We start from the raw sequence: 12,042 nt of genomic DNA, 5'->3' as shown, positions 1-12,042 counted from the left end.
ATGGATAGTCTTTTCTGTGGGAATACATAAGGAGCCTGGATAAGGCCTCACTTGAATGTTAGTGAGAGCCAGCCAGGGATGCCAAATGTCTGTTCATCACGAAGCTGCATAACCCACTGAACTAGGTCTGAACTACTTCAGTTGCAAATGCAGTGAAGTAACCCATTGAACTCACCTTGCTGAAACAGCACTCCCTGTGGGTAGATGTTCTACGTATTGCAGTATTATCTCCAAAGCAATAAGAATAAACAAACATTGGATTATATAAGAGGCAGAAAGATCCTCAGGGCAGCATGGAATTATGACTCAGAGCTCCTAGCACACCCCAATGTTTCTCGTGTTTTGCCAGATCCTATGGCACATGTTACAAAGCCAATGGAAATCTGGCAGCAGCTAATCGTAATTTGCTATGTGGTATTTTAACAGCCTTGTCACTCTCTCCTGCAGCTGAGGGAAGCTGCAGTGCACAAAATTTTTTCCAGCACTCTAAGCTTGGCCAACTTCAAGTCAGTGGCACTCTTCTTACAGCCAGAATTAGTCTCAATGCAGGTGTGTGCGTAGAGTCCAGTGAAGAGATCCTCATGCTGACCATGGATTACACACAAGGATTTATCTAGCACAAAGCTGCAAGCACCTTTTGATTTTTTGACAGTTTTTCTATGAAAAAAACAACCTGCTATTCCATCAGTATCATAGGAAGTGGTTGGATTTAAATGAATTTGGAGATCTTTTCAGTGTTTATAAATATCTAAAGGGTGGGAATCATGTGGATGGGGCCAGGCTCTTTTCAGTGTTGCCCAACAAGGCACAAAGGGCAACAGGCACAAACTGAAGCCCAGGAAGTTCCTTCTAAACACAAGAAAGAACTTCTTTACTTTGGGAGTGACAGAGCAAGGGAACAAACTTCTCACAGAGGTGGTGGAGTCTCCTCTGGGTATATTCAAAACCCGCCTGGACTTATATCCTGTGTAACCTGCTGTAGGAAATTGCTTCAGCAGGGGAGTTGGACTCAGTGATCAACAGAGGTCCCTTCCAACACCTACGATTCTGTGATTCAGTAATTTTTCACCAATCACTTTTAGGTCATATGTCTTGGGATGAGTCTGTTGAGGGAGCATACATTTTGAATGGAATAACTATCAGGATACAATTTTCTTGCCAGCCTGGAACAAAATCCAGTTTGCTGAAGATTCTCTGACTGTTTGGACAGCACTAGAAGAAGCTATGAGACAAAGACTGAGTGTCATTGCTGCTGGTGGGGTGGAAGGGTTGGCTTTTGCTTGCTGTACAAGGCCAGTGGTTTCCAGACTGCTTCACTAACACAGCTTGTTTTGTTAGTATTAGGAGTTTACCATTTAAAAAGAGAGTGAGGATGAGATACGCAGAGGTACACAGCTGTTAGAAGGCTAACGTGTTTATCTTGGTGACCTTCGGGAGAAAATGATTAAAGGACTGAGTGCTTTCTTTACCAGGAAGGGCTGAAGAAGCAAAACATCTGAGATCTGGCTACATTATAATGGTGCCTGAAATATAGCAGTCGTGTGTGATGTGTCAGTCATGTAGAAGATACCAGAACTGCTGAGGGTGTCCCAAGGAGACAGCATGAGGAACAATAAAAAATTAATCTGAGGAAAAATTCGGCAAAGAATTTGAGCAAGGAGAGATTTCTTATTCGTGAGATGCTGTTAGACTGTGTATGGACCTCTTAGAAGGACTCCCTGGGCTGGGTTTGGCTGCAGACACAGTATCCACTGGGCTTTGCAGAGAGAGGACAAAAAGATGAGGCCACAAAGACTTAGTCCTTGCACTGCAACTTCGGAGCATTTTTAGAATCACAACAGAGTGCCGTAAACTTCAACACACCCTGTTGATTCCTAGTACAATTTCTTGCCTATGGGTAGTTTGCAGAGTTGCACAATACAGGAAGGAAACTGGTGCTTGACTCCTAAGCTCTCAGTGGAAGATGCTTGCAGATAAATATAAGATAGAACCTGGCTTAAGCACAAGTCTCTCAGAAGAGATTTTCAGACATAAAGATAGAGGAGAACGCACCTGCTTCCAGACACATGGGACTTGGTTCAGCCTCTTCCAACATTTTGCTCATACTGAACCAAAGATCTCGTCTTTAATAGGAAGCTCTCTGAAGGCAGTGCAGGTAAGTCTTGAGGAACAAGCTGGCTAGAAGGGAGGCACAGAAAGAGGAGAGTGGGAAGAAGGGAGCATGAAAGAGAGGGCTTGGCGAGATAGACATATAGAAGGAGGGAACAGAAAGATGCAGAGAGAGTGGGCATAAGGTAGGCTGAGAATTGGGTGGATGAGTAGAAGGCAGTCTGTTAGAAGCAGTTCAGGCAGCAGCCATAAACTTGCTGATGTAAAGATGTGGCATGTTATTGACTCACCAGTGTTAATTTCTGGATTAGCATGTTCTAGCACAGCCTGTTGAAGCAAATGCTTGATTCCCTAAAGGGATGCAGCAGAGACTTGGGGAAGAAATGCAGGCTTGTGAGTAGGGCGCACCTCTCTTGCACTCTAATCCACAGTGAGCACTGATTCATTCTATGGCCTTTGGCAACTTACTTCACCTCTGTGAAATGGGGATAATAGCCTTTAATCAGCACAGGTAGAGGAGTGTTGAGAGGAATGCCAAGGGTGCTTTTTGTGTGGAAGTACTGGAAAGGGTCTGGGTCTCAGCACTTCCCACCCAGGGGGCAGTTCCCAGCACCGGGCTGCAGATATGTTCCATGCAGACAGGCATGCTTGGAGTGCCATGTTTCTGGCCAGACTGAACAGGGGCAGTGCTTAGCTTTCTTCATTGGACACAGTGCATGCTAACTGAAGAAAATGAGGAAAACCTCTTGCAAGCTGTAGAGTAAAATCCCTGCAGCTCCATGCCCATATTCAGTTACTGCCGTTCAGATGAGAGGGCAGCAGAATCAATGGTGGGCTTTCACCCATCCAGCTGTCCTACAAACACACGTACAAGAGATAGATGCCCTTTCTTGAAGAAAACTAACAGCAAGCTTCTACGAGCTATGTCTCACTGCTCATGGGAGTGTATAGCAGTGGAGAGACTGAACAAAGGCCATCGTGGAGCACTCCTATGGCAGAAAGTACGCCCAGGCAAGGGCATGGTTGTCACGTTTATGCGGAGCCTTTTGTGCAGGAGGGACAGGTGAATGGGGAGTCTGTCTTCATCATCAGCATTGAAGTTGAAAGTGAATGAAATGATTTTTGAGGGGCTGTGAAATCCCTCACACCCACACGTGAGATCTGTTCCTGCAGAAGATGTCCCCAAAGCATTCTGAGCATGGGATGACACTCAGCATCCCCCAGGCAGAGCAGGTCTCACCTTGCCTGCTGCCCCATGACAAATGCTTATATGAACAATGCAGGACACAGAAGGCATAAATTCAACAGCACTGTGATACCACACTGATCTCTCTGCCTGAAAGTATGTGGAAAGATAACACCATAATTGGAAAAGATGAGAGTAAAATTAGCATATGAAGAAAACATTGCCTGCAGTTCCTCCAAACATGACAGGACATTGCTTATGTTTTTGTATATATCAGTTTTCTTTGAAATTTAAGCCAGAATTCATTCATTGGAAGCAGCCATGTTACACTTAGGTTTTTGGACATTCCTTCAGCATCGTTTGCTTAAACACAAGCTTCCATTTCCATCAAAACTCAGGAAGATACTGAGGGAAGATGCAAAGAAGACTCTGGAGGCTTTAAAGCAGAACTAGCCCACTTTGCTGGAGGGCAGTGGACTTTATTCTACCAGGGAGGCTGCACAGCAGTGTAAGTGCTGGGCACTGTGAAGGCTCCTGCTGACCACGTGGCATTACACAACCTTGGAGCTGCTTGTGGAGAATGCAGACACGGATCTCCCTGCCTCAGCAGCAGTACATATCTTGCTGAACTCTGCAGCACAGGCATTAAAATGAGCTTCCTGGCATGGCTGGCCTGTGCAGAAGTGAGCCTGCAGCACCACGCACTCCTGCACACCCCGCCGCCAGCAGGGAGGCACAAGGCAAAGAACCTGCTTGATTCAACCTGATGCAGATTGCTTGGGCCCAGGTGGTAGAAAAGATCTGGCTTTTCATTACACATCCACTGATCCTCATCAGCCTGGTGTCGGTAGAGGCAGCAACTGGTTTAGGGTGAAGATCTGCATTAGTCAGACCAGCCTGTAGCTGTGGCAGTTTCTTGTTGCATGCTGTTAAGCCCAGCTACTCATACCATGTTTTCAGAAAGCTTATCCTGAAATAAGAGATCATGGCACTCCCTGTCTGTTTTCTTCAGATCCCAGGAGTTTCAGCTTTGGAAAAGCATCCAGACTTGAATGTGCCTCTATAGCATGGCAGTATGGTCTCCCTCATGCACCTATTTGCTGACAAGTGAGCTATCACAGAATCACAGAATATCACAGATTGGAAGGGACCTTGAAAGATCATCTAGTTCAATCCCCCTGCTGGAGCAGGAACATCTAGATCAGGTCACACAGGTCCTCCTAAGTCAAAGTATTTGTTTTTCTTCCCTTAATGGCTCACTGCCCATTCCTCACTGCCCACTGCTACTGAAATCCTCAGTGTGACTCCTACAATCAGCTCTGCCAAACATAGACATAGAGCTGTGGCTTGCATTCCTGAGGAGCTCCAAAGCAAGTAACACAACAGTAGCACACTGCAGAAAGATTGTCTGCACCGTCCTTGGTGCAGCCCTTCTGAATGTCACACTGAGCACAGGGAACCTGGCTTTTCTTTGTGGTTCACCCTCAAGGAGGCAGTTACACGAGGCAGGAACCCATGCCAGACTTTTCTGGGCCCTTTGTGCCATAGCATTTCTGTGCACAGAGCCAAGCATCGTGCACAGTACAGCAGCCACCCTTCTAGTTGGGATGATTGCTCCAGAAAAGAAGGGAGGGAAAGACTTCAGAAGCCTGTTTCCCATCAGGAGCAAGGCTTTGGGGAGGCACATCCATGGGCTGGGGTGTGCTGGACCTTGTGCTCTAAAGAGCAGCAGAGGGGAAACTAATGTGACCCAGCACCAGAGAACATCCTTACTGGCTGGGGTTGGCAGCATCATGCAATCCTGTAAGTTTGCATTGTAGGTAGGCCCTTCCAGAGATACCCTGCCCTAGTCTGGGCTCTGACACGGTCATTTCACAGCAGCTTAAGTAGCCATCCAAAAAGGCAATTCTGCCCACAGTTCTGTGTGGCAGCACAGCCATACAACCATATCATGAGGCTGGTCAGGGTCAGGGAGCACAACACCTGTAGTTCTCACCAACCAGAGCTGAGTGTTTGGGGGAGGTTGTTTTAATTATGGTCAGGTTTTCTCACATCCACTTGTTCATCCTTCCATCCACACAACCACCCGTCCACTTATCCATCCACCCACCTACCCACCCATCCATCATCTTGCCTTACTAGTGGACCAGCTGTAGAGCCAGTGAGGGGCAGAGTGAGAGGGATGTTACTTCTCTAAGTAGCTGCATCTCAATCACTGGGAAATAAAAGGGTGAGCACAGGGTTGGCTACAATCTTTCCTAAAAAGTGCCATGCCGAGATTTTCAGAATCTCGTGTCTAGTGTTTTCTGTGTGTTCATAGATGTATACATACACGTATAGTTACTTCTGTATTCCCTGGTTGTGTGAAATTATCCTCCAAAGGGGAAAGTACAGCAAGAGTACAGGCAACACCATTACAGTTTATGAGTGTCTGCGTAACTAATTACATGAAAGAGTGTGCCAGAGTGTCACACATACTTGAGGGAGGCCAAGTATGAACCAAGCATTCTCGGTCTGCCAAGTGTCCATGAAGCCCTCTATGGGCTTGAAGCTGCACCTCGGCACGTGCTGTGCACAGAAGGTGAAACTCTGCAGAAGCCAGCCTAGCCCTGCCTCACGTCTTCCCCCAAAGCCTCAGGCATGTGCCGTGTTAGAGAGGACTATCGATAATTATGTTGAAAACTTTCATCTCCTTCTTCACATCTTCCCAGTGAACTTAATGATGGAAGAAGTTGCCAGATGTTAATTATTATCATTATCAGCTCCTAGCATTTACTGTACAAAGCAGTGCTTTTCCTGGTCTTGGTACTCTGTGATTACAGCACACAGAGAAAGGCAGGTTCATTAAAGTAGACCACAAATGTTAGCACAGTCATTATCCAATTAACGTTCCTTCTTCACAGGATGAATACAAACCTGACAAAGACCTCTCTGAAGTGGATCTGAAAAATGCCATCCGTGTGCACCACGCCTTAGCCACAAAAGCCTCTGACTACAGCAAGAAGTCCAATGTGCTCAAGCTGAAGACAGCTGACTGGAGAGTCTTCCTCTTCCAGGCTCCGTAAGTACAGCTCCAGCTGCCAGCAGGGCCTCTCCCGTGCTGCCCTGTCAGCTCACACATTAGGGGCAGGGCACGATGGGAGGTGAAGGGCTGAGGAGGGACATGGCTTCCTCTCCTGTTTCAAAATGTGCTTTACATACCACCCAAAAGTTACGCACTAGTGCTAGCTGTGGGGTGCCCACGCAGACCTGACCTCGCCAAACTGCAAGCAGCTGGGACTGCAGCTGCCAGCCAGCCCGAAACCACCGCTGGGCCTCCCAACACTGCCCCATTGTCCCAGTGTGGGTGTGTGCTCACTGCAGCTCTCCCCTTATTGATGTGTGCTGTCAGTCTGCAGAAAGGAGAAAATTCACATGGTACGATGAACCAAGGAGCTGACAGTTCTCCTCGTCAGCCTTTGATGGGGAAAGTGGCTAAAGATCATTAACAAATTCCTCAGCCAAGCCATTTTTTCTTTCCTTAGTCTGTTGCAGAGGAAGGCTGCTTTATTAAAAAGTGTCAGGTGTGGTTGAGCTGTCTCCTGCTTGATGCTCCCGTTGCCGCCAGCTGCCATCAGGGAGCTTGGCTTGAAGCTGGGGTGGGGCATTAGCATCAGGATACGGCTACGGCATCTGGATTTCTGTAGCAAAAGCCCACCTGAAGCCTGTTGGGAGCAGTGCTAAACTGATCTGATGAGAAACTCTGGACTGGGTCCCATAAGCATCTAAGGGCTTCACTCTGTTTCAGGGGACCTCTGTTGTGTGGCTCCAAAGAGTGGGATAACCTTGCCACCAGCCCCTGCCCAGCTCCTCAAGGACTATAACTGGAGCTGCCAAGGAAGGCAGGACTCTCAGGGACAGCCCTGCAGTCACAAGGGCAATGCAGATCAGCCAGTGTGTTCCCTTTCACAAGGTGACAGCGCAGGAATGGCTGCAAAGCAAGGGCAAAGGTGGCTCCAGGGCTGTCTGGAGCCAGTCCTGGTCAGGAGCACTTAGAGTCTGCCCTCTCTTCTCACCTTCTTTGTAACAGAAGTAAGGAAGAAATGCTCTCCTGGATCCTGCGAATCAACCTTGTTGCTGCCATTTTCTCTGCCCCAGCCTTCCCAGCTGCAATCTGCTCCATGAAGAAGTTCTGCCGCCCACTTCTGCCTTCATCCATGACCAAGCTGTGTCAGGTAAAGTGTGAGAGGAGCTGCAGTGGAGTTTCTGGTGCTCAGGCATAAGCACAAAGCTCAGGCTGAGCACATCTGCAGCTCCTCCAGCTCTGCTTGGTGGATGCGTGCAGGTGCTCAAAGCAGCACACACTGTCTACAGGGTAGGAGCAGACAAGTAGAGTGGGTGATTTGGACAAACCACGGTGAATTTTGGTGTCTGGATGATGCTTCCTTTGCAGTGAACATAAATGATCTCTATGTACACACACTCACCTGTACAGTTGTTGGTCTTGTTTATTGCTTGCTGTCCAGCACATCCCAGCAGCTTTCTGTTGAGCAGGGTTGAACCAACAGGTGCTGCTGAACCCAGCAGGCCCGGTTCTTTCATAACATGGCATCCAGAGGTGGCAGCCTGTTATTTCTCAGGCTGGAAAGCTAAAGAGCCTGAGTCCTGCTGACAGGGAAGTTTTACTGGGTGTGGGGCACAGCGCAGCGGAGCACGGCTCTGTTAGCCAAGTGCAGTGGGCAGCTGCCACCTGAAGAGCAGCTCTTGTTCGCAGTGCCTGGGGAGCACCGAACATTCCAAGCAGCGGGGACACGCTGCCCCTCAGCAAAGGAGAAGGGAGAGGCCATCCTGAAAGGATCTGAGCAGGGATGCAGCTCTGCCTTCTGAGCAGGTGTCAGAGCCCAGACTGGGAGGGTGCTTTCTCTCCAGAGAGCACAGATGCACAGGCTCTGAAGGCAGAGCTAGTTCTGCCTGCATATTGAAGGATGCAGAGGTTTCATGTTTGTGAAGCCCAGGTGCTGGCACATGAGTTTTGATCTTCCTCAAATACCTGTGCTTCAGCTGCTCGTTACCAGATGAATTTACGAATGTGCTGCATGCCCTGGGCTGCATCCTTGCAGGGCGTACATCCTTGCACACACAGGTCGCACACCAACAGGCAGGCGGTGCACTCCTACATTTTAATACCTGACACGCTTCTCTCGGCAGGAGGAACAGCTGAGGTCTCATGAAAATAAAATGAAGCAGATTGCAGACGAATTAGCAGAGCATAAATCACATCCTGTAGAGAAGAGCCTCAAGTCAAAAGAGGCTGAAGAGTACAGGCTCAAAGAACATTACCTAATTTTTGAGGTAAAGGAACTTTCATCTTTTCTGTGAAAAATGATATCTTGGCTGATTGGGGAGAACTGAGAACTATGGATTGGGTGCTGTGAGCCGGGTGGAGTGAGAGGAAAGGACTCAGGAGCTGGATGCGTGCTGTGTGACAGTGATAAGTCTCACTGTTTTCCTTTAAATCTAAAAAAAGAATGAACAGACACTGCCTCCCCTCTGTGATTTCTAACCTGAGGAGGGGAAAACTGATGAGAGAAATAAAATCTTCCTTTATTGTGATGGAACTTGAAATTTCCTCAGGTTCTAAATAAGGGAGTAATTCAATCCTCAGTGTTCCTCAGCCGTTTTCAGCAACATAATAAAAAAGCCATGGGAAATGAGTCTTATTTTGCTGCAGCTGTTTCTGTAAATAAAGCCAAAAGCAGCATTACAGGTGATTACAGAGTTTTTGAGGGTGCGTGGAGCTCAGTCTAAATGCTCTGCAAAGCATTTAATGGGAGAAATTGAATCTTTGGTTCCAGACAGAATTGAGCACAAGATAGGAATCCTGACACAGAAGCATTGGGGAATGGACTGCTGGAGGCAGGAGTTTAGGCTATTCCCTGCATTAGCCTGGGCTGAAGGGCATTTTCTGGCCATCTCTTGGAAATCTGTTGGCTCCGGGTCTCCACCACCCTCTTGAAGAAAGATCATCTTGTCACCTCCAGCCTGAATCTGCAGAGCCAGTTTGTGGCCTCTGTGTTTGTGCCAGCCCTCCAGATAGCTGCATGCAGCCGCCCCATTTTGCAGACATCTTGTTTTCAGTGCCTGCAAAAGGGAAGCCTCTGTCCAAGCTTTTCAGTCTGCAAGAAGCTGGCACTTCCAGAGCATGATTCATCTCATCAGTTTCATGAGATGTGCTCTAGAAATGCTTGTTTCCCTGTGGTGACAGAGAAGTGAGTGTAGGCTTCCTTTGAGATATTAGAATAAAGCTGTGGGGTGTTACATAAGTCTGTAAAAAGAGGTCCCATCCAGTGTTGGAATAACAGTGTCAGGCAGAGAGGAGATGCCTGCAACAGCAGAGAGCAATGAGGGCATGACTTAGGAGTGAGGATCACTTTCTGGATGGAAACAATGTGAGCAGAAGGATTCATACCAACAGAGGGAAGCTCTCTGTGTGCTCAGTGCAGACGTTGTCATGGAGTTCCCAGATGGGCAGGAAGGATCGTGGAGACTCTGAATGCCCTGAGGCAGGAGGGAGTGGATCTGTTGTCTGCATCTGCCTCCAGTGCACACATGAAACAATCAGAGCTGCACTCAAGACCTGTCAGAGCAGCAGGAGAGACTTGCACAGCCATCCCCTTTCTGATCAGCCTTCTCAGGCTTTGCTTGGAGCAGGCATTGTTGTAGGGCAAGAATAGTGGGGTGCTGACATTACAGAATGTGTTTTCCTGCAGTAGCAGATGGCATTGCCACTGCTTTCCACACATGGCCTGTCCCTGTTCACAGGCTTTCTGTCTGTTCCCTCTCCCCCTGCAGAAGAGCCGCTACGAGACATACATCAACCTGCTGTGCATGAAGATCAAAGTCGGGACAGATGACCTGGAGAGAATTGAAACCAGCTTCTTCAAGGTGGAAGCTGATGACATTGCTTTGCGGAAGACACATTCCAGCCCTTCTTTGAGCCAAGGGCATATGTCTGTTAGCTGTAAGGTGGAAAAGGACATCATAGAGCAGAACACTTAACAAGGAACGTGCACGCAGGGGGAATGAACCGGCGGTGCTTCGCGCTCCTGGACTAGATCAATGAGCACAATTTTACCTAGGAAATAATACAAACAAAACCATAGAAATGTATGACACGGTGACTGCTATAGTGAAAGAAGTCAAAGAAGCTTTAGTTGACACTCCTTGGCAACGCTCTGGCATTTCAGCATCATAGATACTCCATCTCTTCTTTGTCCCCAACAGCACCAGTGGCTTTCCTTTCCCTCTTACCGCAACCTGCACAATAAAGGGATAGCTTATTCTCCAGGGCCGGTTGCTCTCTCCCACCAGCCCTCTCTCTCCTTCCTCCTCCTTCTCTCCCTGGAGTTTCCACCGGTTCACGTCCGCAGTTCCCAGCAGTGCAGGAAACTCGGCTGACACACCGGGCTCTGTGGCACCAGCAGTGCTGCGGGAGCAGGGCTCAGAGCAGCAGGCGCGTGTCCCTGCCACGGGAGGAGCTCCATCCTTGGCAGGACGTATCACAACGGGGTCGTTCTGCCAGATAGTCACTGACCATGGGAGAGGCGTCTCCAGCACAGCGCGTGGGAAAGGCACCTGCCCACGGCAGGAGAGACCTGAAGTACCCTCTGTCACCTTATCCTTTTTATATATATATAAATATATATACATATGAATATATATATATAAATAAATATATATATATATATAAGGAGACTTTAATGTGGGATTCTAACCTCAGTGTGCAAGAGAAGTTAAGCTGCCTGGAGAAGACACTGGGGACCATGGAGAGCCTGAACAGTCTGCCTGGACATCTGCAAAAATGCAGTAGCTTACATTTGCTTTTGGTTTCTTTTTTTTCTTTTTTTTTCCCCACTCAGATGGAAATCCCACCTGGCTTTGCTGTGAAACAGCGCTCTCCTGTTCCTGCTTGTTCAGACAGAGTGGCCAAGTGGCTAATGGCCATCCACAGCTTTGGGTTCGAGGCGTGATGGGAGCCATCTTCAGGTCCAGCTGAACCTTTGTGTGCAGGAGCAGTTCTGACTGCCCGTCAGTGTCGTACTTCCTCCATTCTGCGATCCATATGCTATGCTCTTTTCAAGGGGGGCTTGTGTTTCCATTCCTTTCTGCTGCCTGTGGTTCAATGATTTACCGTCGTACTGGAAATGATTCCGCTGCATTTCAATGCCACGACTGTCCTCCCACACCTTGTTTATTTATTTTGCTCTTTGGTTTAGTCCTTTATCTCAGATTGCTTTTCTTTCCCCTAGGTGTGTTCACGTTAACCAAGCTCCAGTTTTGAAGGATCTTGTAGCTGCTAACTACAATCATTTATTGTAAATATTTTGCAGCACTATTTAAACAAAGAAAACAAGATTTATTTGGATCTTCAACAACTAAGAGCCTATGGACTAATGTTTTCCATGATGGCTCGTGCTACTAAAAACCTCCACCCAATTTTATCACCTCTTCTTTTATCTCTCCGTTTCTTTGTACAGTTTGGTAGTTTATTTGAAATATGCACTAAGAATCATGTTAAAAAGAATAACAATAAAGCTGAATCTGTTGGTAAAGATAATTGGTTTGAAATGTGGTTCCAGTGTGTGCTGGATTGGTCCCAGGCTTTGCAGTCCTAGATGGCCACGTGCACACAGGTCTCCATCAGCTCCTGCAAAGAGGAAGCCAAGCCCCTGTGGATAGCACCAGAAAGCAGCAATGCCTTTCTATGA

At 47.7% G+C, this 12,042-nt stretch overlaps 1 protein-coding gene across 3 annotated transcripts in view; it reads left to right on the top strand.

Moving 5' to 3' along the window:
- PSD2 (pleckstrin and Sec7 domain containing 2) overlaps window positions 1-11,884 on the top strand; it is a 72,260-nt gene extending 60,376 nt beyond the window's left edge. For 2 of the 3 annotated variants that reach the window (XM_085236332.1, XM_085236331.1), the window contains exons 13-16: window positions 6,199-6,356; window positions 7,365-7,509; window positions 8,483-8,626; window positions 10,127-11,884. In XM_085236332.1, coding sequence (XP_085092458.1) covers window positions 6,199-6,356; window positions 7,365-7,509; window positions 8,483-8,626; window positions 10,127-10,333 — 654 coding nt within the window. In that variant the 3' untranslated portion in view covers window positions 10,334-11,884. The remainder of the gene's footprint in view (window positions 1-6,198; window positions 6,357-7,364; window positions 7,510-8,482; window positions 8,627-10,126) is intronic. The other variant, XM_085236333.1, reaches the window with a different exon arrangement.
- Window positions 11,885-12,042: the final 158 nt, after the last annotated feature.

The sequence above is a fragment of the Meleagris gallopavo genome, chromosome 15 (assembly GCF_905368555.1).
Source record: "Meleagris gallopavo chromosome 15, MGAL_WU_HG_1.1, whole genome shotgun sequence".
Lineage (NCBI taxonomy): Eukaryota > Metazoa > Chordata > Aves > Galliformes > Phasianidae > Meleagris > Meleagris gallopavo.
The sequence above is the reverse complement of the archived record's forward strand: the minus strand, read 5'-3'. Positions and strand labels throughout refer to the sequence as shown.